The sequence below is a fragment of the Cherax quadricarinatus genome, chromosome 79 (genome assembly GCF_038502225.1).
Source record: "Cherax quadricarinatus isolate ZL_2023a chromosome 79, ASM3850222v1, whole genome shotgun sequence".
In the NCBI taxonomy this organism is placed as follows: domain Eukaryota; kingdom Metazoa; phylum Arthropoda; class Malacostraca; order Decapoda; family Parastacidae; genus Cherax; species Cherax quadricarinatus.
In genome coordinates, this window is record NC_091370.1 from 21,265,139 (window position 1) to 21,292,332 (window position 27,194).

Genomic DNA, 27,194 nt, shown 5'->3' on the forward strand with positions numbered 1-27,194 from the left:
CTATGGAGGTAAGGCTTATTGGTCTATAGTTCGAAGCGAAGAACCTGTCACCTGCCTTGTAAATAGGAATTACATTTGCCATTTTTCACTTATCAGGCACTATGCCAGTTTGTAGTGATATGTTAAAAAGATTAGCCAAAGGTATGCTAAGTTCCTCTTTACATTCCTTTAACACCCTTGCAAACAGTTCATCAGGACCTGGGGATTTGTTAGGTTTTAGTTTCTCTATTTGTCTGAGGACCATGACACTAGTTACCGCAATCATACATAGTTTATTATCATCCTGTTCTACGTAATCTATTTCAGGAATATCGCTAGTATTTTCCTGGGAGAAAACTGAGAAGAAGTAGGTATTTAGAGTTTCACACATATCCTTATCACTGTCAGTGATCTGACCAGAGTTACTCTTAAGTGGACCAGTCTTGTCCCTAATCTTACTTCTGTATACCTGAAAGAACCCTTTTGGGTTAGTCTTTGAATCCCTTGTGGCCTTAGCCTCATAATCCTTTTTTGCTTTTCTTATTCCTTTCTTTATTTCTCTCTTTAATTGAATATATTGATTTCTTAACTGCCCATCCCCTCTTTTGATACGCCTACATATGCCTCTCTTTTGACCAATAAGATGTAAGGTGGCCCGGTGGCCTGATGGCTAAAGCTCTCGCTTCACTCACGGAGGGCCCGGGTTCGATTCCCGGCGGGTGGAAATATTTCGACGCGTTTCCTTACAGCTGTTGTCCTGTTCACCTAGCAGCAAATAGGTACCTGGGTGTTAGTCGACTGGTGTGGTTCGCATCCTGGGGGACAAGATTGAGGACCCCAATGGAAATAAGTTAGACAGTCCTCGATGACGCACTGACTTTCTTGGGTTATCCTGGGTGGCTAACCCTCCGGGGTTAAAAATCCGAACGAAATCTTATCCTATCTCATCATTTAGGATCATTTTTGTTAGATCTTATTTCCCTACTCGGAACAAAAGTTGTCTGGGCAGCTAGAACTATGCTCTGAAAAACGTCATATTGGCGACCCACAGTCAGGACATCCCAATTTAGCCCACTCATGTAATTTTTCAGTCCCATGAAGTCGGCCAAGCAAAAATCTGGGACAGAGATTTGATTGCAGTTATCTGGGTAATTCCATTACATATTGAAACTAAGTGATTTGTGATCACTTTCCCCAAGTTCATCATTAACCTCAAGATTATTAATTAGTGAATCTTTGTTGGCAAGAACCAAGTCAAGCAGATTGTTTCCTCTAGTTGGTTCTGTCACAACCTGTTCTAAAAAGCAATCCTGAACCGTATCAAGAAAGTCACTAGACTCAAGATTTCCTGCCATATTGTTCCAATCAATTTGTCTAAAATTAAAATCTCCCATTATCACAACATTTTCATATCTAGATGCCTTATGAATTTCGTCCCATAACAGCTTACTGCCCTCCCTATCAAGGTTTGAGGGCCTATAAATCACACCTAAAATTAATTTGTCACGTCCCTCGAGAAACTGTAGCCAAACAGATTCTGTGTTCGATGTTTCTAATCTTATATCATGTCTAAGACAACAATTTAATTTTTTTCTGACATACATCGCCACACCACCACCCTTCCTGTTGACCCTATCAGTGTGGAATAGTTTATAACCCTGTATGTTGCATTCAGAAGGCATTTCTCTATCTTTCAGGTTGAACCAGGTCTCTGTTATACCAATAATATCTATATTACCTACACTTGCAAGTAATCTTAGCTCATCTATCTTATTTCTTAGACTCCTACTATTTGTATAGTAAACCTTAAGGGAGCTAGTCACTCGTTGCCCTCTACTATCTCTCTTTGTTTGTTGATCAATTGATTTGCCATTACTAGCAACTTTATTTGGAATATTGTCTTTTAAACATATCCCTGAGGTATCCCGGTAATAATAGCTGTTTTTAACCCTAATGCTGCAGCCTGATTGTTTCCCACAAACACCCATACCTCTATAATCTATCAGTTTAAATTCCAAGACAAGTCATCAATTACCCTCTCAATTGAATTGGCTAATGCAACCACTCCATCCTCAGAGAGATAAACCCCATCCCTTGCATACATATCACGTTTGCCAAAGAATAGGTCCCAGTTATCAATGAATGGGATTGCAAGTTCCTTGCAGTACCTGTCTAGCCAGCAATTTATACCAATTGCCCTAGACATCCATTCATTGCTCACTCCCTTTCTAGGCAAAATGCTACATATGACTGGGATCCCTCCCTTAGACCTAACTACTTCTATGGCTGACCTGTACTTATCCAGCAGCTCCTCTCTCGTGCCCTTCCCAATGTCATTACCCCCAGTGCTAAGACAGATAATGGGCTTGTTCCCATTACCTGCCATAATATTATCCTACCTGCTGACTATGTCACCAACACCAGCTCCAGGAAGGCACACTCTCTGTCTGACCTTTCTGTCTCTGTTACAAAATGCACGGTCCATATGTCTTACCTGAGAATTGCCTACTATTAAAATATTCTTACCTTGATTAGCAGGGAAATCACTGGTGCCTTCGGCCTCACTAGCCACTGAAGTACACTCGTCTTGGAGAACAGAGAATCGATTTCCTACCTTCACATCTTCTCCATTAACTCTCCTCATCTTCCTTCTTCCTGAACTGTGAACCACTTGCCACTTAAAGCGGCTGCCACTATCACTGCTGGTGACCATTCCTTCCTTACCAGCTAAATCCTTCTCACACTAACTCCCAAACTCATCTATGCGAAGCTTCAGCTTCCTATTTTCCTCCTGAAGAAGTAGAATCTCCTTCTTCAACACTTGAACCTGAGATTCTAAAACACTACAACAAGTCATGGTGCTTGGTAACAGCCCACGCTAACTCCCAAGAGCTTAGGCATGTATGACCACACGTGACCACTGACCTTAGCGTACTTTAAAGTACCTAAATTACTGGGAACGGTTGATGTCCCTTGATTTGTATTTCCTGGAACGCAGGCGAGAGATACATGATAATATACACCTGGAAATCCTAGAAGGATTAGTACCGAACTTCCACTGAAAAATCGTTCCCTATGATAGCAAAAGACTCTGCAAAAGGTGCAGCATTCCCTCACTGAGAAGCAGGGGCACCACGAGTACACTAAGAAACAACACAGTAAGTGTAAGGGGCCCAAGCATACATAAGGGGGATTACATATAAACCCCTGGCGGTCTTCAAGAAGGCACTGGACAGGCACCTTAAGTCAGTACCTTACAAGCCGGGCTGTGGTTCGTACGTCAGTTTGCGTGTGCCCAGCAGTAACAGCTTGGTTGATCAGATCCTGATCTACCGCAAGGCCTGCTTTCAGACCGGGCCCCGGGGGCGTTGACCCCCGAAACCCTCTCCAGGTAAACTCCAGGCCATATTACTGTCTTATATCACTCAGTGAAATAAACTGATAGATGATAGAAGTATGTATGGGTGTCTGGAAAACAGATTGCAGATGGTTGGATAAAAGCTGCAAACATTTCTAAAGTAATTCAGGGATAAGTTTTAAAGACATTGTTAATCACATAGTTCGTAAATAAAGCAAATAAATTGGTTAACAAATAATGAGAGAGAGTAGAGGACCGCACAGCTGACCTTCAGGTCTACTCTGCATTTAGTGTTCTAACATGGTAGACCTTCAGGTCTACTCTGCATTTAGTGTTCTAACATAGTAGACCTTCAGGTCTACTCTGCATTTAGTGTTCTAACATAGTAGACCTTCAGGTCTACTGTGCATTTAGTGTTCTAACATAGTAGACCTTCAGGTCTACTGTGCATTTAGTGTTCTAACATAGTAGACCTTCAGGTCTACTGTGCATTTAGTGTTCTAGCATAGTAGACCTTCAGGTCTACTATGCATTTAGTGTTCTAACATAGTAGACCTTCAGGTCTACTGTGCATTTAGTGTTCTAGCATAGTAGACCTTCAGGTCTACTATGCATTTAGTGTTCTAACATAGTAGACCTTCAGGTCTACTGTGCATTTAGTGTTCTAGCATAGTAGACCTTCAGGTCTACTCTGCATTTAGTGTTCTAACATAGTAGACCTTCAGGTCTACTGTGCATTTAGTGTTCTAGCATAGTAGACCTTCAGGTCTACTCTGCATTTAGTGTTCTAACATAGTAGACCTTCAGGTCTACTGTGCATTTAGTGTTCTAACATAGTAGACCTTCAGGTCTACTCTGCATTTAGTGTTCTAACATAGTAGACCTTCAGGTCTACTGTGCTAGAGCACAGACCTAGTCCAGTCTGACAGAATGATTTACGAATGCGTCAAACACTGCTAAAAATTATTCCTCAGTGACAGGGTCAGCTGGAAGGTGACACTGTATGTTGCTTTAGACAAGATATAAAAGAAAAAGTGGTAGACACTGGATCAGTTTTTCTGCATTTTCTTGAAAGACGTGAAAAGCTAACTTTTTTTTTTGTGATATAGAGGTTCCCAAACCTAGAAAGGCAACATGGTAAACTTCTATAGAACGACATATCTTAGGCATCTAGATAAGGAAAATGTTGAGTAAATGGAATATCTTAACCTCATCCAGATTAATTACAGCAAATTAACGGAAATCGTGAGTGTACCGACTTCATCGACACGATCCAGGGTTGTTTTTTAAGACAGTTTGTGACGGAAGCAACTAGAGGAAATAACCTGGTTAGCTTTGTTCTTGCTAATAAACAATCAATAACAATCTCGAAGTTAATAAAGAGCTTGGAGAAAGTGATCACATATCACTCGGTTTTAATATAAAACGAAATTATCTTAATAACTATAATCAATCAGGGTCCATGAGTTTTGTTTAGCTAATTTACTCCATGGCAAAAGGTTTGTACCAGTTCCTCCCATGAATGCTGAAATCATGGAGGATCCTACTTGCCTCGAGCCTCAGCGACTCAAACATAAATTCAAACACCTTAATAAAGTGATTGAACGTTGGGAGAAAATTTGGCGAGAAGACTATCTCACCTTATTGAGAGAACACTTATATGGAGCTGGTGTTCCTGAAAATTCTACGTCCTTAAGACCTGGTGACATAGTGATTATTGACAATGATGGTCCGAGGTCCCAGTGGCCTCTTGGAAAATAGTGACCATATATCCTGATGCAAATGGAACCATCAGGACAGTTACAGTTTTAAACAAAGATGTAGTGAATAAGCAGACAATAGATAAACTAGTGCCATTAGAATTACAGTGTTGAAAATAAACTTAGATTCTTCAGAAATCCCACAGACTAAAGTTGTTAAGAAAAGACAGTCAGCAGTGGTGTCGAGTGAGAAAATCATATGTTAAGAGAGCTTTCGCCCTCCCCTAGTGTGAAGAAAATTCTCCAGTATAGGGGGTATCTCTCAGCCCCCTTCAGCCCTCTGAGGGGCTTAGCCTTCCTGGAAAGGGCTAGTGTGCTCTTCCTCGCAATAACTTGATTGAACCCACATGTTTGTACCAGCGTCATGAGGCACACTTTCCTCTCCTTGCTAGTGTTCTGGTTGCAACTATACAGTGAGAGTTAAAGAAAAGCAATTACTCTTTTTTCCTTAGGAAAATTAAGGGAAAACCTGCGCTCCACTTTATCTACAAGTTGGAACTTATTGGAATTGTAGTCAATAGCTAGATAACAAGAAATCTATCTTGTTGTATTGAATACTGTTGCAATGTGTAGCAAGGAAGAGTAATAAAGCTGAGTTCAGCATATCCTTTGTGGGGACGAGGAGGAGAAGGGCGACGAGGCGGGCGGTCCTCAGATTGCTTCAAGGAACGTAGGAAGTGTGTCATGAGGGTGTTGCCTCCTAATCGTTAAAAGACAAAGCGACAGAAGTGACCAGTGCGTTCATGACTCTTGTTCATTCTGATAATCTCAGGAAACTTGGAAAGTTGGACAATTGCCCTTATATGAGTCAGGAAATTATTGGTACAACTAATCACGTAGTGTTAATGCGTACCAGTGTTCTTCCTGTGGCGGATAATTCCACAAAACTATGAACAAGTGATGGTATTGAATGACGTGTAACTGGTATTGCAAGTGACTACAACAAACATTTCCGACGTGCTGTGACGGACACAAGAGCAACATTCCCCAGGTGACACCTCTGCGTTCATCCAAAAGACAACATTCTCTGCCTCCGTGGTACAGTCAACGCCACAGGCTCATGTTACACGAACAAGGTAAATCCTACTCTCACTTGTATCCACCAAAATGCACTGCAGTGCATAGGTAGATACAAGGTGATCACAGCTGACCTATTCTAGACTGTTAGATGAAAGTTATCCACAAAACTCTTCATTCTACTGCTCAGAGGTGGGGCTACCATGATTCAAGTTCAGAGGTGGGGCTACCATGACTCAAGTTCAGAGGTGGGGCTACCATGATTCAAGTTCAGAGGTGGGGCTACCATGACTCAAGTTCAGAGGTGGGGCTACCATGACTCAAGTTCAGAGGTGGGGCTACCATGACTCAAGTTCAGAGGTGGGGCTACCATGACTCAAGCTCAGAGGTGGGGTTACCATGACTCAAGTTCAGAGGTGGGGCTACCATGACTCAAGCTCAGAGGTGGGGTTACCATGACTCAAGTTCAGAGGTGGGGCTACCATGACTCAAGTTCAGAGGTGGGGCTACCATGACTCAAGTTCAGAGGTGAGGCTACCATGACTCAAGTTCAGAGGTGGGGTTACCATGACTCAAGTTCAGAGGTGGGGCTACCATGACTCAAGCTCAGAGGTGGGGTTACCATGACTCAAGTTCAGAGGTGGGGTTACCATGACTCAAGTTCAGAGGTGGGGCTACCATGACTCAAGCTCAGAGGAGGGGCTACCATGACTCAAGTTCAGAGGTGGGGCTACCAGGACTCAAGTTCAGAGGTGGGGCTACCATGATTCAAGCTCAGAGGTGGGGTTACCATGACTCAAGTTCAGAGGTGGGGCCACCATGACTCAAGCTCAGAGGTGGGGTTACCATGACTTAAGCTCAGAGGTGGGGCTACCATGACTCAAGCTCAGAGGTGCGGCTACCATGACTCAAGCTCAGAGGTGTGGCTACCATGACTCAAGCTCAGAGGTGGGGCTACCATGACTCAAGCTCAGAGGTGGGGCTACAACGATTCGAGCTCAGAGGTGGGGCTACCATGACTCAAACTCAGAGGTGGGGTTACCATGACTCAAGCTCAGAGGTGGGGCTACAACGATTCGAGCTCAGAGGTGGGGCTACCATGACTCAAACTCAGAGGTGGGGTTACCATGACTCAAGCTCAGAGGTGGGGCTACGATGACTCAAGCTCAGAGGTGGGGCTACCCTGACTCAAGCTCAAATGTGGGGCTACCATGACTCAAGCTCAGAGGTGGGGTTACCATGACTCAAGCTCAAAGGTGGAGCTACCATGACTCAAGCTCAGAGGTGGTTCTACCATGACTGAAGCTCAGAGGTGGGGCTACCATGACTCAAGCTCAAAGGCTGGGCTACCATGACTCATGCTCAGAGGTGGGGCTACCATGACTCAAGCTCAAAGGTGGGGCTACCATGACTCAAGCTCAGAGGTGGGGTTACCATGACTCAAGCTCAGAGATGGGGTTACCATGACTCAAGCTCAGAGATGGGGTTACCATGACTTAAGCTCAGAGGTGGGGCTACCATGACTCAAGCTCAGAGGTGCGGCTGTCATGACTCAAGCTCAGAGGTGTGGCTACCATGACACAAGCTCAGAGGTGGGGCTACTATGACTCAAGCTCAGAGGTGAGGCTATAACGATTCGAGCTCAGAGGTGGGGCTACCATGACTCAAACTCAGAGGTGGGGTTACCATGACTCAGGCTCAGAGGTGGGGCTACCATGACTCAAACTCAGAGGTGGGGCTACCATGACTCAGGCTCAGAGGTGGGGCTACGATAACTGAAGCTCAGAGGTGGGGCTACCATGACTCAAGCTCAAATGTGGGGCTACCATGACTCAAGCTCAGAGGTGGTTCTACCATGACTGAAGCTCAGAGGTTGGGCTACCATGACTCAAGCTCAAAGGCTGGGCTACCATGACTCATGCATAGAGGTGGGGCTACCATGACTCAAACTCAGAGGTGGGGCTACCATGACTCAAACTCAGAGGTGGGGCTACCATGACTCAAGCTCAGAGGTGGGGCTACCATGGCTCAAACTCAGAGGTGGGGCTACCATGACTCAAGCTCAGAGGTGGGGCTACCATGACTAAAGCTCAGAGGTGGGGCTACCATGACTCAAGCTCAAATGTGGGGCTACCATGACTCAAGCTCAGAGGTGGTTCTACCATGACTGAAGCTCAGAGGTTGGGCTACCATGACTCAAGCTCAAAGGCTGGGCTACCATGACTCATGCATAGAGGTGGGGCTACCATGACTCAAACTCAGAGGTGGGGCTACCATGACTCAAACTCAGAGGTGGGGCTACCATGACTCAAGCTCAGAGGTGGGGCTACCATGGCTCAAACTCAGAGGTGGGGCTACCATGACTCAAGCTCAGAGGTGGGGCTACCATGACTAAAGCTCAGAGGTGGGGCTACCATGACTCAAACTCAGATGTGGGGCTACCATGACTCAAGCTCAGATGTGGGGCTACCATGACTCAAACTCAGAGGTGGGGCTACCATGACTCAAGCTCAGAGGTGGGGCTACCATGACTAAAGCTCAGATGTGGGGCTACCATGACTCAAACTCAGAGGTGGGGCTACCATGACTCAAGCTCAGAGGTGGGGCTGCCATAACTAAAGCTCAGAGGTGGGGCTACCATAACTCAAACTCAGAGGTGGGGCTACCATGACTCAAACTCAGAGGTGGGGCTACCATGACTCAAACTCAGAGGTGGGGCTACCATGACTCAAGCTCAGAGGTGGGGCTACCATGACTCAGGCTCAGATGTGGGGCTACCATGACTCAAACTCAGAGGTGGGGCTACCATGACTCAAGCTCAGAGGTGGGGCTGCCATGACTAAACCTCAGAGGTGGGGCTCCCATGACTCAAACTCAGAGGTGGGGCTACCATGACTCAAACTCAGAGGTGGGGCTACCATGACTAAAGCTCAGAGGTGGGGCTACCATGACTCAAACTCAGAGGTGGGGCCACCATGAATAAAGCTCAGAGGTGGGGCTACCATGACTAAAGCTCAGAGGTGGGGCTACCATGACTCAAACTCAGAGGTGGGGCTACCATGACTCAAGCTCAGAGGTGGGGCCACCATGACTCAAGCTCAGAGGTGGGGCTACCATGACTCAAGCTCAGAGGTGGGGCTACCATGACTCAAGCTCAGAGGTGGGGCTACCATGACTCAAGCTCAGAGGTGGGGCTAACATGACTCAAGCTAAGGAGACTTCTTGACTTCGGCTGCAAGAAGCCTGGGTCATCACAGAAGCTAATTATATTTCAGTTTATGTTGGAAAGTATACTTACCTGGTAAACTCTCCCACATTAACAGCTTCAACAATGGATAAATTCACGACAGAGTTAACACAAACAATAATGTTAATACAACAATGTTAACACTATTAAAAATGTTAACACGAAAAATAATCCTAACGCTATCAACAATGTTAACACTAGAAACAATATTAACACATAAAACAATTAACACAACATTACCACCTTCTACGTGGTTAACAGTGACAATGACAATGGCTACGACATTGTTAACTCTAACAGTATTGTAACACCTGCAGCAATATTAACATCTACCTCAAAGTTTAACACTTACAACAATGTTTGCACCAACAACAATGTTAACTCCAACGACAATGTTAGTGCCTACAACAATGTTAACACTTACAGTGATGATAACTCCACTACAATGTTAACACATGCAACAATGTTAATACTAGCAGCAATGCCAATGCTAACAATTTTTTTACATCTACAGCAATGTTAACATGTCCTAGGGGTTCTTAAATGGAGATATCGAGGGTTGAAGGTAGACACACTTGTTGGATGGTAACATATATTGTCAGACTGTGATGATGAACGTGGAGCCCAGCCTCTGCCTGTCTTAGCCTGTCTAGGTCTACACGCCGACTGAGAGGGAGGCAGAGGTACGACCGTACACATGCGCATCCCGTGACATCACACAAAGTCACAGGCCTAAAAGGGATCTCCTATCTAAAGCACATGGATGATACTATATGCTATGCTATATAACACAGGGATCAGCAACTATGCTCACAGCTCGGTCATGTTACGTATGTCGTCTCGACATACACTACTATCTATAGGCTGAACAGGCAGGTGGTTCTGGGCTGATTCTATACAATAACAAATTCATATATAACTTAGAATTAGTGGATGGTATCATAATAGATGTTAACAAAATGAGTTTCACGTAGTGGATGTTAACGTAATCACTTTTAACATAATGATTTTTAACGTAATGCATTACAAGAAGAACAAATCATTATACAATATGGATGGAATTGATCAATCGATCTGTATTCATGCACTCTACGGATTCTGAGGAATTATAAATATATATATACAAGGTGAAATTAACAGCAAAGGCATCTGGTGCACTCAGACTATTACTGTCAATTCTCAGAATACGGAGGGAACGTGAACACGAAAAAAAAAATTCTGAAAAACTAATTAGTTAATAACAAACAGTTGACAATTTACTTCATCTCGGACATCTAGTCATACAGAGTATGTACATTTAAACCCAATTCTGCGAGGGTGAGGTTTACATATGCAGAATGGTTATCATCTCTGGGAGGATCGAATTCCTCTGCAATGGCTAACACATGCCTTGACTGAGGGAGATCTGAACGAGTATCTACAAAAGATACTTGTGGGTTTCTCATTACTTGTCGAGTACGCAAGGAGTAACGACATTCAGGTTGGTTATCTGACTGAGTATTTGAGGTAGAGGGTACAGAGTCAAGAGGATTTTCAGCATCTGTCACATTAGTCTGGGTAGCAATATCATCAACATCGCATACTAATTTCATATGATCTAAATGCGATTCTTTGTACTTACCAGTACTAATTTCTCTAACCTTATACTTATTACCAGAGATATGTTCTACAACTCGATAAGGTCCTACAAACTTTTGATCGAGCTTAGGCATTTCGGATGTTTTGTTGAAATTTGTCAGCATTACTCTTGAACCTACTTTGACTTTTGATGGCTTAGCACGGCTATTAGTTACTCTAGTAAATTCTGCTGTTGATTTGTGAAGTGTTTCACGGATTCTTCTAAAAACACTGAGCCATGCTGGTACGAGTTGCTATGAAATCATCAGGGTTGTAATTAGGTTTTGGAGTGGAATATAACAACTCATAGGGTAAACGCTTGTCTACACCATACAATGCATAATGTGGAGTATCACCTATGGAAGCACTGTAAGCAGAATTTATGGCACATTGGACATCTGGTATGACTTCATCCCAAGTTTCACTACTGGGGTTGATAGTGGCTCTCAGGACATCAAGTACTTTCCTATTGGTTCGTTCGGCTAACCCATTGCTGGCAGGATGATGAGGAACAATGGTGGATTTAGAGATCTTGTATAAAGTACACAAATTTTCAAGAATCTCATTACAGAATTCACCTCCATTATCTGTTACTAAGGACTTAGGGGTGGTATGCCTGCAGATAATGCGTTCTTTAAACGCTTTAGCTACTGTCTCTGCAGTCTTATCTGCAATAGGAACTAACTCACAATATCTGGTGAAATGGTCTACCATAACACACAGATGTTTGTTGCCTTGGAGGGAACATTTAAAATTGGTTAAAAAGTCAAGGGCAACTCTTTCCCACGGTTAGCTAGTGGTTGGGTACACTTGGATTGGATTAGGACCATTGACATTTCCTTTATGTTGCATACAGACACTACATTTCTTAACAAACTCGGAAATGTCAGTTGCCATACGTGGCCAAAAGTATTTCATTCTGGCTTGTTTCACAGAACGATCCATACCAGGGTGTGCAACACCTGGTGCATCATGAACTAGCTGCAGGGCTACGTTCACTAGTGACTGTGGAATTACTAACTGGTAAACTCTTCTACTTGGAGTACCCAACTCGGCTGTTCGATACAGTAATTCTTGGCTCATTACAAAGTCACTAATGGGTGCTGGTGGCTTCACAGTAAGAATAAGATCTTCCTGGAGCAGGAATCGAATCACACCAGACCACATGGGATCTGTTTTTTGGGCATTTTTGACATCCTCGACAGTAAATGGAAGATCTGCAGTAACTACACTAACGTGTTGCAATAAAGCATCTGCGACTACATTCGACTTGCCAGGTAAATGTTCAAAAGTGGGATTGAACTCATGGATAGTCAAGGTCCATCTGGCTAACCTTCCAGTAGGCTGTTTGTTCTGGAATAAAGGTATCAGTGGTGCATGGTCTGTCAAGACATGAACAGGGTACTGGTAAATAATGTCTCGGAAGTGCTTTAAAGACCATACTATTGCTAAAGCTTCTTGCTCCATTACTGTATAATTACGTTCAGCCTTCTTAAGGACTCGGCTAGCAAATGCAACTGCGTTGTACTTGCCATCAGTCTTCTGAGCTAGTACTGCACCTATGCCAATTGAACTAGCATCAGTTGTCAGATAGAAGGGCTTAGAAAAATCTGGGAATTTCAAAATTGGAGCAGCTGTTAACTTTTCTTTTAGAGTTTGGAATGCTCTTTCTTGACGGAAGGTCCAAACGAAAGGAGCATCTTTCTTAAGCAATTCAGTTAGCGGAGCAGCTATGGAAGAAAAATTGGCAATGAAAGATCTATAAAAACCTGCTAAGCCCACAAAGGATCTTACGGCATCAGCAGTTTTGGGAGTTGGAAAATTTAGTACTGCAGTTACTTTACTTTGATCAGTCGTAACCCCTCTAGGAGTGACTACGTGACCAAGAAACTTAATTTCTGATCTGAAAAATTGACATTTGGACAGTTTGATCTTTAAATTGGCTTCTTCAAGCTTGCCAAGTACTATATCAAGTCTTTTCAAGTGTGTGTCCACGTCTTCGGACATGACGATTACGTCGTCTAAGTACACCATAAGTGCTTTACCTATAAGACCTCTAAAGATGTTGGTCATGAGTCTAGAGAACATGATAGGAGACGATCGTAATCCAAACGCCACACGGAGGAAGTGATAATGACCTGTGGGAGTGGAGAATGCAGTTAACTCTTGGCTGTCCTCGTGAAGAGGGACTTGCCAAAACCCTTGTAACAAGTCCAGGGTTGAGAAGACTTTGTTATCTCCGATATTTCGTAAAAGGTCACCTAGTACAGGAAGTGGGAAGCGATCTGGAATGGTTTTCGCATTTAACTTCCTAAAGTCAATCACCGGGCGCCAAGTGCCGTCCTTCTTAGGCACTAGGATCAAGGGCGCATTCCAGGGTGAATTGCTACGTGCAATAACTATCATTGAGCATTTGATTGATCAGTTCCTCTGCGACAGCAACTTGGGAATGGGGCATTCTGTACGCAGGTATATAAATAGGTCTAGCACTTGGTTCAAGTGGAATACGATGGGACAATAAGTTCGTTATACCCATCTTCTCACCTGGTAAGGCAATGTCTTTACGACATTTGTTCAACAGCGTCAACAAGTGCTGGACTTAGTCTGGAAAATCAGTGGGAGCTAAGTCTTTCTCCTCAACTGGTGGGATAGATTGATCCAGTGGAGTGGATGAGGTCTCCACTGTTGAAATAGCACTGACCCACTGGTCAGGTGTACTCGTTATCACCTACGACTGGACGAGTAGACTTGGGTGCTCGGATTCCCCTGAACTGGAAGAATGAGCCTGGTTCTGGTTAGTTTGTGAACCACGACGTCTGTTTCCTCTCCTGGCTCTGCGGTTGGAACGGCCACGGAAAGATCTAGAGTACTGCAGGTTGTAGAGAGCGTTGCACTCAGATGTGTCATGTCCATGAATTCTATAAGTACAGTAGGGAAGATCTGACTGGTACTCATCATCAGTACGACGCTTCTTAGGGTGACTATCATGACAATTAATAGCAATATGGCCATGGTAACCACAATTGCAGCAAGCTCTTTGACTGTGGGTACTGTACATACTACGGGTGCTATGGGAATGATGGCTCTTAACACTTGCTTTGGATGATGGACGCGAGTGATTAAGGTTGGGAGTTTTGGTAGTAGCACAAACTAGAGGAAGTACAGGAGTGGACAAGGTGTTTGGCATAGACTTACGATAAGGGAAGGTTCCCTCGGGACACAAATTTCGTACATGGATTAGAGCTGCAAGCGGTCCCATAGTAGCATCTAGTGGACTTGAATTGTATATATACATAGATGTCGGTGGCATTAGTTGTTTAATAACTCCAAATGCAGCTAATTTGGCAAACCTATCAAGGGCTGGTTTATCGTTATCTTTAAGGTACTTTGAATTTTGACCTGCTTTAACGAATGAGGACATTAGGTTATTAAGACGAAGAGCAAACTCATCTAATGACTCTTCTGGTCTCGGAGCTGTGCAAACTAATTCTTTGAGAACAACGAACGGATCGGTTTCTCGCACCGGTTCAAGATAATTGCAAATTAACTGTTCATAATCTTGCCACCTGGTTAGATCTTGAAAGTCCTTCATACGAATAAAGTTAAATACATGTGAGGCTGCTGGAGAACGGGCTAGACTCTCCTTTCCGATACTGATCAAACAACTCTCAGATGGAAGACCATCAACTGAAGCATCAGCTCTGGCTCTAACTGCGGTAAACCAACCTTCAAGGTTGTCTGGATTACCATTGAAAAGCATAGCATCATACGGATCACGACTGAAATTACGCAGGCTAGAAGTCTGAGTATATCTATTGTTTGATAAGGAGTTACTCGAATTTTGGGCTGACGCATTAATGGTTGTACTAGCAGCATGTGCTGACGCATCACTTGAGAAAACTTGAGACATATTTGCAAAAATGTAAAACAAGAATTTAGAGAAACAAAAGAAAATGTAGCTGAGGAACACACAACACAATGAATTTAAATGGGGAAAAAATGCTTAACTATTCTGCATAAGTAATTAAAAATTGACAGGTCACACAGTAAGCAAAAAACTCACACAAGAAAAATATGCAACTGAACAAATAACACTTTGAAAATCAAGAGAACTTGTACTTTACTCAAATCTAATTTGCTCAACTTATACTTTAAATTGAATGAATGGCACAGTGAGTTGTCTTTACTTTCAATGCAATAGGGAAATACACAATAAAATGATAAAATGGTCTCAATAAAACTTGTGCAAAAATAAAACTGAGACACAATTCAGTGAAATAAAATAAAATGGCACACAAAGAATCAAATATTATGCACAGAACAGAGCATAAGAAACTGCACTGAAATAAACTGTAGCAATGTTGCAAAATAACAATTGCTAATCAATAAGTACTGCATAAAATTTCTGCAAGAAAACTTTAATGGCAACACAATATTTGCACAAGAATTATTGCAAAATGAGTCAATGTGCAATAATAAAAAAAAAATTATTACACACACAAGAAAAGAAATATATCAAGGAATGAACACTTTAACTTTTAACTGCACTCAAGAAACACTTAATTAACAAGCAAAAGAACAATTTACTCTAAAAGAAGAACTTAAAAATTGCACTAAGAGTGAATTTGTTCAATGAAACATGAAAAATAATAGGTGCTAAAACACAGAACAAAAAGCTTGAACACTTACAGTGATGCAGAACACAACACATCAACATAAACACAATACTAGAATTTTCTTGCAATGAAACTTGATATGTGAAAAATTTTGTAAAAATGATTTCTTGCTTGTACAAAATAATGGCACTATTGTCTGTGGAAATAAGACAAATTAGACACTGGCTAAATGAAAGAATATGAACACAAGAATGTTCAACACACAGGGAACAAAACAAGAATACACAAATGCTGGGAAGAAAAAAAAATATAACAGACAACACTGAGTTGTGATGCAGAATATATATAACTGAGACAACACTGAGTTGTGATGCAGAATAAAGCTGATAAATTACTGAAATACTTCACTGGAATACTGAGAACACTAGGTGATTCTGAAGTGGAAACAAATTCTATACTGCTCATATGTTGCACACACAACAAAGGAAAACACTAAGTACTTACTTCAAGTGTATAAAAAGACACACAACACAACAGACATAAGATAATGCACAGAAATTAACACTGAATTAAAGAGATTAAATAAAATATTATTGCAAAACAAACACTGAGTCTGATCGAGAGTCACTGAGTGTCACTAAGAAAAAAATCACTGGAAACACAAAAGAAATGTCTCAACACTCGCAAATGTCTCTATGAAAAAAAATATTAATTATCGCTGTAACGACTTGGTGTAGAATAAGGTTGATGGTGGAAGGTTGGAGGATTGTTTACGTCGTCTTGCTGCTGTCCTCTGCACATGTGATTGTAGAATTGCGCTTACATCGACGATGAACTCACACAGGAGGCTTTTAACGGTGGCGCCACTGTCGAAGGCACACTCTAGCTCTTGACCCCCTATGTGGTCCTTAAAATATGGTGCTATAACCCTTAGTAGTGCGCCAAAACACTGGTGGAGGATGAGTGAGTACCACAACACAGTGAGTGTGGTTGGGTTTGTGGGTAAACAGGGCTAAGACCGGGCAATGGTGAGACACACGTGGTGAGTGGGTGGTTGGTCCTGTGGGTTGAATGGCATAAGCCTCACTGAGGACAGCCACACTGCCACGAAGACATTCTAAGCTGGCTAGCTTAAAATACACCCACGAAATATCACAACACCACAAGGATGAAAAAGAGCACTCAGAATTGCTTGGAGCTTGAATCACAAGCGATGAAGACTACTCACGTGGCTTGCTTGAGTACTGGGGTAAGACAGAATAGCTTGATAACTTCACACAATGAGCACAGCAGTGGTGGAAGCTGGCTTGGCAGGCAAAGGAACTAGATGGGGTAGACTAGGCTCAACTAGGCTCCCTCACCACAGACTGGAAGCTTGCTTATTTTGCAAACTCAGGTCAACCCCTCGGGAGTGATGCAAATAAGCAGATAAACACTAATACAAAGAGACTGACCAGTGAATGCTGTAGAAGCTGGTAGGAGCTTGGGAGAGTAGCTGACTTGAGGTAGCAGGCTGGCTAGGTCAGCCTACTGGTGACACGAAATGGCCGTCTTGCTGGTCGAAAGAAATCTCCGTACATCAGTGTAATTATCAATTTTACGCCCACACCGCTGCCACCATTTGTCATAGGGGTTCTTAAATGGAGATATCGAGGGTTGAAGGTAGACACACTTGTTGGATGGTAACATATATTGTCAGACTGTGATGATGAACGTGGAGACCAGCCTCTGCCTGTCTTAGCCTGTCTAGGTCTACACACCGACTGAGAGGGAGGCAGAGGTACGACCGTACACATGTGCATACCGTGACTTCACACAAAGTCACAGGCCTAAAAGGGATCTCCTATCTAAAGCACATGGATGATACTGTATGCTATGCTATATAACACAGGGATCAGCAACTATGCTGACAAACACCTGTAATAATGTTAACACCTGCAATATTGTTAACACCTGCAATAATGTTAGCACCTTTAACAAGGTTTATACCAACAGCAAAGTTAACACCTAAAACAGTGTTATTACAAAAATATTATCACCTGCAACTATTTTAACACAACGTTAACACCTACAACAATGTTAACATCTACTGCAGTGGTGCCCCTACAATGTCATCTACTACAGAAGCTGTGTTAACACAATATTATCACCTGAAGCAATGTTAACACAATGTTATCATCCGAAGCAGTGTTAACACGATATTTTCACTTACAATAGTGCCAGCTCCTTCAAAAATGTTAAAAGCTACAACAATGTTAACACCCACACCAACGTTAACACAAGAATGTTAGCACCTACAACAATGTTAACTTTCACACCAATGTTAACACAAGAATGTTAGCACCTACAACAATGTTAACTTTCACACCAATGTTAACACAAGAATATTAGCACCTATAACAGTGTTAATGCCCACATCAATGTTGACACAATAATGTTAGCATCTACAACAATGTTAACACCCACACCAATGTTAACGCAAGAATGTTAGCACCTACAACAATATTAACACCCACGCCAATGTTAACACAAGAATGTTAGCATCTACAACAATGTTAACACCCACGCCAATGTTAACACAAGAAAGTTAGCACCTACAACAATATTAACACCCACGCCAATGTTAACACAAGAATGTTAGCATCTACAACAATGTTAACACTTGCAACAAAGTTAACATCATCAACAATGGTATTATAACAAAGATGATGTTAACATATATACTAACATCATTAACGTTAACAGTAACAACTCACCGAGATTGTAAAACTTGTAGGAGGTTGTCAGAAGTGATGGTTGTCTCAGCATGATAGTAGTGGTGCTGTAGTCTCAGGTATGTGCAGTGGTGGTTGGTGAGGGCACCCAGGAGGTCAGGCAGGTCAGGCAGAACACCAGGGTCACCCTGGATATCAATCATCACCTCGCACGACCTGAGGTGTGGTAGGAGAGCTGTGTAGCTTCTCACACGATTATCTTTCACGTTAATTGTTTGTTCTATATTGAAGAAAGGAGATATTTCTTTGGCAGTAACTGGAGAAATCTTAGTGTTCTCAAGGAGGGAGAGCCAGTCTTCATTGTCTTTCATGCCAGACTTGCGTAGGAGATTAGCCACTTCCCTTGCAGGTGCCTTTGGTATTTGCTCCAGTAATAGGTACAGCAGCCCAGCCACATGTACCAGAACATTTTGGTACTTACTCATGTCTACATTGGCTGATCTGACGGTTTGTTTCAACACTTTCTTAATACTGACAGTTGAAGTTCCTCCAACAGATCTGACGCTCTGTTTCAACACTCTCAAAATACCAACACGTGTGGCAGGTGTTGCTGGGGTTATTGTGGATGTAGAATAATGCGAGTTATTAATAAGATTCCTCACAATGTACAGAGCAGCAAAGTAATCTTGTATTCCCTTGTGGGGAGTTGAGTACCGTTCCTTGATTCCTTGGAACGTCCATGTTGGCCTTAAACAAAGGAATGCAGACAACACTTCTTTATGAGGTAAACACAATTGCTTACAAGCTGTTATCAAATTATCTACAGTTTCCACTTCAAGAGTTAACTGATCACATGCAAGGCTCTCGAGTGCTGTCTTGTAAATATTAATCAAAATTTGGTTAACCTTACTTTTTAAATCCCTGACATCCACATTCTTTGTATCGTCATGGCTGAGCAGCCTCTCTATCAACCTCTCTTTACAAAGGTCGTGGATGTTATGATAAAGTTCCGTGTGAGTGACGGATGTTAAATTAAGCTTGTCAGGGTCATGGTCCCAGATGTATATCATAACAATCAGATTCATTGGTAGTCTTAAGTGTTCATCAAGTCCTTTAAGGTCTTTCACCTTTCTTACAAGTTCTTCAGTGTTTCTGTTATTTCCAGTTTGTTTGGTTATCTGCTGGTGATTCAGATGCACGAATTTCACCAACTTTTCTTTATATATGCCATGTAGTAGAGCGTGTTTCACACTGTACTCTTTAGGGATCGTTTTCCTAAAGTTATCAACTTTTTCAGGTCGTGAAGTGCACAGAAAAGCAATATGAGAACAATAGTTAAATTCATGCAATAAACTGTTGATTAGATTTCTCGAGTTTTGATTGTCTTCATCAAGGCCGTCAACTATAATTAGGAGCTTGCAAAGCTTCATTAATCTCGGAAGAATTTTCCTGAATTTTATGGACACATCTGGGATCAGCCGCTCCAAAAGTTCCTGGTAGGAGGTCATTGTGGGGTCTCTGCACTGTACCCACAGTAAAAGTTCGTAATTATCTAAGCCATAGATATTACCTCGACCATCCTTAATCCATTCATCTATTATTAACTTTGTTAGAGTTGTTTTACCACTGCCAGCCAAACCTTCAAGCAAAAGTATTTGAGGTCGTGTTGAAGTTATGTGTTGTTGTGAGTCAATACTTGTAGATGATGGTGCTGCTGTGGTCTGGTACTGTTGTTGTGAGTCAGTACTTGTAGATGATGGTGCTGCTGTAGTCTGGTACTGTTGTTGTGAGTCAATACTTGTAGATGATGGTGCTGCTGTGGTCTGGTACTGTTGTTGTGAGTCAGTACTTGTAGATGATGGTGCTGCTGTGGTCTGGTACTGTTGTTGTGAGTCAGTACTTGTAGATGATGGTGCTGCTGTAGTCTGGTACTGTTGTTGTGAGTCAATACTTGTAGATGATGGTGCTGCTGTGGTCTGGTACTGTTGTTGAGAGTCAATACTTGTAGATGATGGTGCTGCTGTGGTCTGGTACTGTTGTTGAGAGTCACTACATGTAGATGATGGTGCTGCTGTAGTCTGGTACTGTTGTTGTGAGTCATTGCTCGTAGATGATGGTGCTGCTGTGGTCTGAATAAGTCTCAGAAGGTCTCGATGGTCTATGTGCTCACCTTCACCTCCACGTTTGCCCTGTGTGACTTCTAACTCGACAAAAATTTGATCTACTTTAAGTTGCAAGTCATTAGTGATAAAAGACACAGGGTATACATAGCTGAGGCTTTGGAAAATCTCCTTAAGTTTATGACAACTGTCATTAATCATAAGACTTTTCATTTCATCACTACAATATGTTAATATATCATCTTCTCCAAGAATTTCATTCATGATGCGGTCAAGGTCATCATCCATCTGCATGATATCTTTGACCACTTGAGTGTCGTCCAGCCCGTACCTCTCTCCAGATGTCTTAAGGCACCCAGTTAACACCTCTCGTAGTTTTTTCATATGTTTAAAATAGTCTTCATCGGTAAATGTAAGTTGACCGTGAAGAAAATCATTCCTCATGTTCTTTATAGCTGTAATGTAGTACTCCATTTCTGCACTGGGAGTAAACCATACTTGATCATTGTATGGAGCCACATCCTTACACGCTACTTTGATGCTAAGATAGAGCAGTGACACATCAAACAATGATCCATCTGTATTCTTATCAATCATTCTATTTTGTGTGTTGTTAAAAATTTTTAGTACATTTTCTCTTTGTAAGGATATCAAGTAATCCTTCAGCGTCATGTTAGGTAGTTTATCCTGGGTTCCACAGAGGAAAATCTTATACAAGACTTTCCTGCCACAGAATGTAATAACCTTGACAAGTCTATAGCCATTAAGATCTTCCTTGGATGAATCATCCATCATGTATTAACACATGTAAGGTGTAAGATACGGCAGTGATGATGTTCCTGATGTTGTGTCACAACATAACACTTGATGTTGGCTACACAGACACTGTAGAGCTCCTGATGTTGTGTCACAACATAACACTTGATGTTGGCTACACAGACACTGTAGAGCTCCTGATGTTGTGTCACAACATAACACTTGATGTTGGCTCCACAGACACTATAGAGCTCCTGATGTTGTGTCACAACATAACACTTGATGTTGGCTACACAGACACTGTAGAGCTCCTGATGTTGTGTCACAACATAACACTTGATGTTGGCTACACAGACACTGTAGAGCTCCTGATGTTGTGTCACAACATAACACTTGATGTTGGCTACACAGACACTGTAGAGCTCCTGATGTTGTGTCACAACATAACACTTGATGTTGGCTACACAGACACTCTAGAGCTCCTGATGTTGTGTCACAACATAACACTTGATGTTGGCTCCACAGACACTATAGAGCTCCTGATGTTGTGTCACAACATAACACTTGATGTTGGCTACACAGACACTGTAGAGCTCCTGATGTTGTGTCACAACATAACACTTGATGTTGGCTCCACAGACACTATAGAGCTCCTGATGTTGTGTCACAACATTTCACTTGATGTTGGCTCTTCAGGCTCTAACTTCTCTCTTCTTGTCTGAAATAAATTACATAAATCAGAGTAACAATAATGCAAGTGTATGTGGCATGTATATTATTACGAATATTATATATATATATATAATACCTTGTTCCAAGGTTCGTAGGTTCGAGTCTCCTACGGCCAGGGATCACTGTTTATATATTCTTCCAACACACCGGCCGTATCCCACCGAGGCGGGGTGGCCCAAAAGGAAAAACGAAAGTTTCTCCTTTTACATTTAGTAATATATACAGGAGAAGGGGTTACTAGCCCCTTGCTCCCGGCATTTTAGTCGCCTCTTACAACACGCATGGCTTACGGAGGAAGAATTCTGTTCCACTTCCCCATATATATATATATATATATATATATATATATATATATATATATATATATATATATATATATATATATATATGTATGTATGTATGTAAATATATAAACTCTGATCTCTGGCCGTAGGAGACTCGAACCTACGAACCTTGGAACAAGGTATGCAGTGTTTCACCATCCGCACCACACTGGTCCAATGCCTTGGCGCCCAGCTCACGCTGGACGTTTCTTATATTAACTAGGATATTCTTAATTTTAATGCCATTCCTATCATTATTATCAACTATCACCCCTTAATATCATTAATATTAACATCACCATTATAATATTACCAACAACCTGATTCATTAAAGCACTAAACTAGTTGCAATCACCATGTTGCAACCACCTTTATGTACTACGTGTATCTTGTACCACACTACCTAGATGTTGCAACCACCTATATGTACTACGTGTATCTTGTACCACAGTACCTAGATGTTGCAACCACCTATATGTACTACGTGTATCTTGTACCACAGTACCTAGATGTTGCAACCACCTATATGTACTACGTGTATCTTGTACCACACTACCTAGATGGGTTAAGCCCTCAAAAGATCACTCTACATTACTTTTTGACTATCCTAGCATGATGGCACATGTGCCCCCATGCCTAAATGAACCCACATATCTACTTCCTTACTACAGATGCTGTATCGCTCAGGTTGCAGCCTGTATTGCAGCACCCTACCTAGAGCACCTATCACATTACGATACCTATTTGCAGCAGCAGCTGAGTGAGTTATACCGGCAGCAGACCTAACTTACTAAAATATCGAAGTTCGCGGAACGGACTTAACAATGTCTCATATATTATGTCAAATATTATAAAGGACCCCAATGGAAATAAGTCACTCTGACTTTTCTGGGTTATCCTAGGCTCTCTACACATATACTGCTATGTATACCTTAGATATATATTTGAACAATCTCGAGAGTTTATCTGCTCTCAGCCCGGCCATAGGCTAGGCTCGTCTGGTGCTTGCCTGATCAACCAGGCTGTTGCTGCTGGAGGCCCACTGCCCCACATATCCATCACAGCCTGGTTGATCCGGTACCTGGTGAAGATACTTGTCCAGTTTCCTCTTGAAGGCTTCAACACTTGTCCCAGCAGTGTTTCTGATATCTTCGGGTAAGATGTTGAATAGTATGTTCGCTGGTCAGTACGCTGAGGTCAGTGGTCACGTGCGGTCATACCTGCCTAAGGTCTTGGGAGTTAGCGTGGGCTGTTACCAAGCACCATGACTTGTTGTAGTGCTTTAGAATCTCAGGTTCAAGTGTTGAACAAGGAGATTCTACTTTTTCAGGAGGAAAATAGGAAGCTGAAGCTTCGCATAGATGAGTTGGGGAGTGAGTGTGAGAAGGATTTAGCTGGTAAGGAAGGAATGGTCACCAGCAGTGATAGTGGCAGCAGATTTAAGTGGCAAGTGGTTCACAGTTCAGGAAGAAGGAACATGAGGAGAGTTAATAGAGAAGATGTGAAGGTACGAAATCGATTCTCTGTTCTCCAAGACGAGTGTACGAGGGTACTTCAGTGGTTAGTGAGGTTGAAGGTACCACTGATTCCCATGCTAATCAAGGTAAGGATATTTTAATAGTAGGCGATTATCAGGTAAATTATATGGACCGTGCATTTTGTAACAGAGACAGAAAGGTCAGACAGAGAGTGTGTCTTCCTGGAGCTGGTGTTGGCGACATAGTCAGCAGGTTGGACAATATTATGGCAGGTAATGGGAACAAGCCCATTATCTGTCTTAGTGCTGGGGGTAATGACATTGGGAAGGGCAAGAGAGAGGAGCTGCTGGATAAGTACAGGTCAGCCATAGAAGTAGTTACGTCTAAGGGAGGGATCCCAGTCATATGTAGCATCTTGCCTAGAAAGGGAGTGAGCAATGAATGGATGTCTAGGGCAATTGGTATAAATTGCTGGGTAGACAGGTACTGCAAGGAACTTGCAATCCCATTCATTGATAACTGGGACCTATTCTTTGGCAAACGTGATATGTATGCAAGGGATGGGGTTCATCTCTCTGGGGATGGAGTGGTTGCATTAGCCAATTCGATAGAGAGGGTAATTGATGACTTGTCTAGGAATTTAAACAGATAGATTGTAGAGGTATGGGCGTTTGTGGGAAACAATCAGGCTGCAGTATTAGGGTTAAAAACAGTAGTTATTACCGGGATACCTCAGGGATATCTTTAAAAGACAATATTCAAAATAAAGTTGCTAGTAATGGCAAATTAATTGATCAACAAACAAAGAGAGATAGTAGAGGGCAACGAGTGACTAGCTCCCTTAACATATACTATACAAATAGTAGGAGTTTAAGAAATAAGATAGATGAGCTAAGATTACTTGCAAGTGAAGGTAATACAGATATTATTGGTATAAAAGAGACCTGGTTCAACCTGAAAGATAGAGAAATGTCTTCTGAATGCAACATAGAGGATTATAAACTATTCCACACTGATAAGGTCAACAGGAAGGGTGGTGGAGTAGCGATGTATGTCAGAGAAAATTTAAATTGTTGTCATAGACATAACATAAGATTAGAAACATCGAACACAGAATCGGTTTGGCTAAAGTTTCTTGAGGGACTCGACAAATTAATTTTGGGAGTGATTTATAGGCCCCCAAACCTTGATAGGGAGTGCAGTAAGCTGTTATGGGAAGAAATTCATAAGGCATCTAGATATGAAAATGTTGTGATAATGGGAGATTTTAACTTTAGACAAATTGATTGGAACAATATGACAGGAAATTTTGAGTCTAGTGACTTTCTTGATACAGTTCAAGATTGCCTTTTAGAACAGGTTGTGACAGAACCAACTAGAGGAAACAATCTGCTTGACTTGGTTTTTGCCAACAAAGATTCACTAATTAAAAATCTTGAGGTTAATGATGAACTTGGGGAAAGTGATCACAAATCACTTAGTTTCAATATGTAATGGAATTACCCAGATAATTGCAATCAAATCTCTGTCCCAGATTTTCGCTTGGCCGACTTCATGGGACTGAAAAATTACCTGAGTGGGCTAAATTGGGATGTCCTGACTATGGGTAAGGTAGGTGATCAGCTAGAGCATAATTCTAGCTGCCCAGACAACTTTTGTTCCGAGTAGGGAAATAAGATCTAACAAAAATTATCCCAAATGGATGAACAATAGATTAAAACATCTCATTGCTCAAAAGAAAGGCATACATAGGCGTATCAAAAGAGGGGATGGGAAGTTAAGAAATCAATACATTCAGCTAAAGAGAGAAATAAAAAAACGAATAAGAAAAGCAAAATGGGATTATGAGGTTAAGGCCGAAAGGGATTCAAAGACTAACCCAAAAGGGTTCTTTCAGTTATACAAAAGTAAGATTAGGGACAAGAGTAACTCTGGTCAGATCACTGACGGTGATAAGGATATGTGTGAAATACTCAATACCTACTTCCTCTCAGTTTTCACCCAGGAAAATACTAGTGATATTCCTGAAATAATAGATTATGTAGAACAGGATGATAATAAATTATGTACGATTGCGGTAACTAGTGACATGGTCCTCAGACAAATAGAGAAACTAAAACCTAACAAATCCCCAAGTCCTTATGAACTAACTGGAATATTGCTGCACACTAACAGCACCTTTCAAGGCAGGTGAAATTGCCGACCTAGAAAATGTACAGAGAACTTTCACGGCGCGCATAACGGAGATAAAACACCTCAATTATTGGGAGCGCTTGAGGTTCCTAAACCTGTATTCCCTGGAACGCAGGAGGGAGAGATACATGATTATATACACCTGGAAAATCCTAGAGGGACTAGTACCGAACTTGCACACGAAAATCACCCACTACGAAAGCAAAAGACTTGGCAGACGATGCACCATCCCCCCAATGAAAAGCAGGGGTGTCACTAGCACGTTGAGAGACCATACAATAAGTGTCAGGGGCCCGAGACTGTTCAACTGCCTCCCAGCACACATAAGGGGGATTACCAACAGACCCCTGGCAGTCTTCAAGCTGGCACTGGACAAGCACCTAAAGTCAGTTCCGGATCAACCGGGCTGTGGCTCGTTTGTTGGTTTGCGTGCAGCCAGCAGCAACAGCCTGGTTGATCAGGCTCTGATCCACCAGGAGGCCTGGTCTCAGACCGGGCCGCGGGGGCGTTGACCCCCGGAACTCTCTCCAGGTAAACTCCAGGTAATGGTGTTAAAGGAATGTAAAGAGGAACTTAGCTTACCTTTGGCTAATCTTTTTAACATATCACTACAAACTGGCATAGTGCCTGATAAATGGGAAATGGCAAATGTAATACCTATTTATAAGGCAGGTCCTTGGCTTCGAACTATAGACCAACAAGCCTTACCTCCATAGTGGGAAAATTTATGCAATCAATAATTGCCGAAGCAATTCATAGCCATCTTCATAGGTACAGATTGATAAATAAATCTCAATACGGTTTTACAAATGGGCGTTCCTGTCTTGCGAATTTACTAACTTTTTTCACTAAGGTGTTTGAGGAGGTAGATCATGGTAATGAATATGATATTGTGTATATGGACTTCAGTAAGGCTTTCGATAGAGTTCCACACCAGAGGCTATTGAGGAAACTTAAGGCACACAGAATAGGAGGAGAAATTTTTCCTGGGTAGAGGCATGGCTGACAAATAGGCAGCAGAGAGTTTGCATAAATGGGGAGAAATCAGAATGGGGGCACGTCACAAGCGGTGTTTCTCAGGGGTCAGCGTTGGGCCCGTTGTTGTTCACAATTTACATAAACGACATAGATGAGGGAATAAATAGCGACATAAGCAAATTTGCTGATGACACCAAAATAGGCCATCCAATTCATTCTAATGAGGACACTAGAGCACTCCAGGTTGATTTGAATAGACTGATGCAATGGTCGGAGAAGTGGCAGATGCAGTTTAATATTGACAAA

At 42.1% G+C, this 27,194-nt stretch overlaps 1 protein-coding gene across 2 annotated transcripts in view; it reads right to left on the reverse strand.

The window, feature by feature from the left end:
* LOC128705227 (uncharacterized) overlaps positions 1-27,194 on the reverse strand; it is a 194,881-nt gene that overhangs the window by 109,248 nt on the left and 58,439 nt on the right. For both annotated transcript variants that reach the window (XM_070102046.1, XM_070102047.1), the window contains exon 2: positions 18,351-21,902. In XM_070102046.1, the coding sequence (XP_069958147.1) occupies positions 18,351-21,223 (2,873 nt within the window). In that variant the 5' untranslated portion in view covers positions 21,224-21,902. The remainder of the gene's footprint in view (positions 1-18,350; positions 21,903-27,194) is intronic.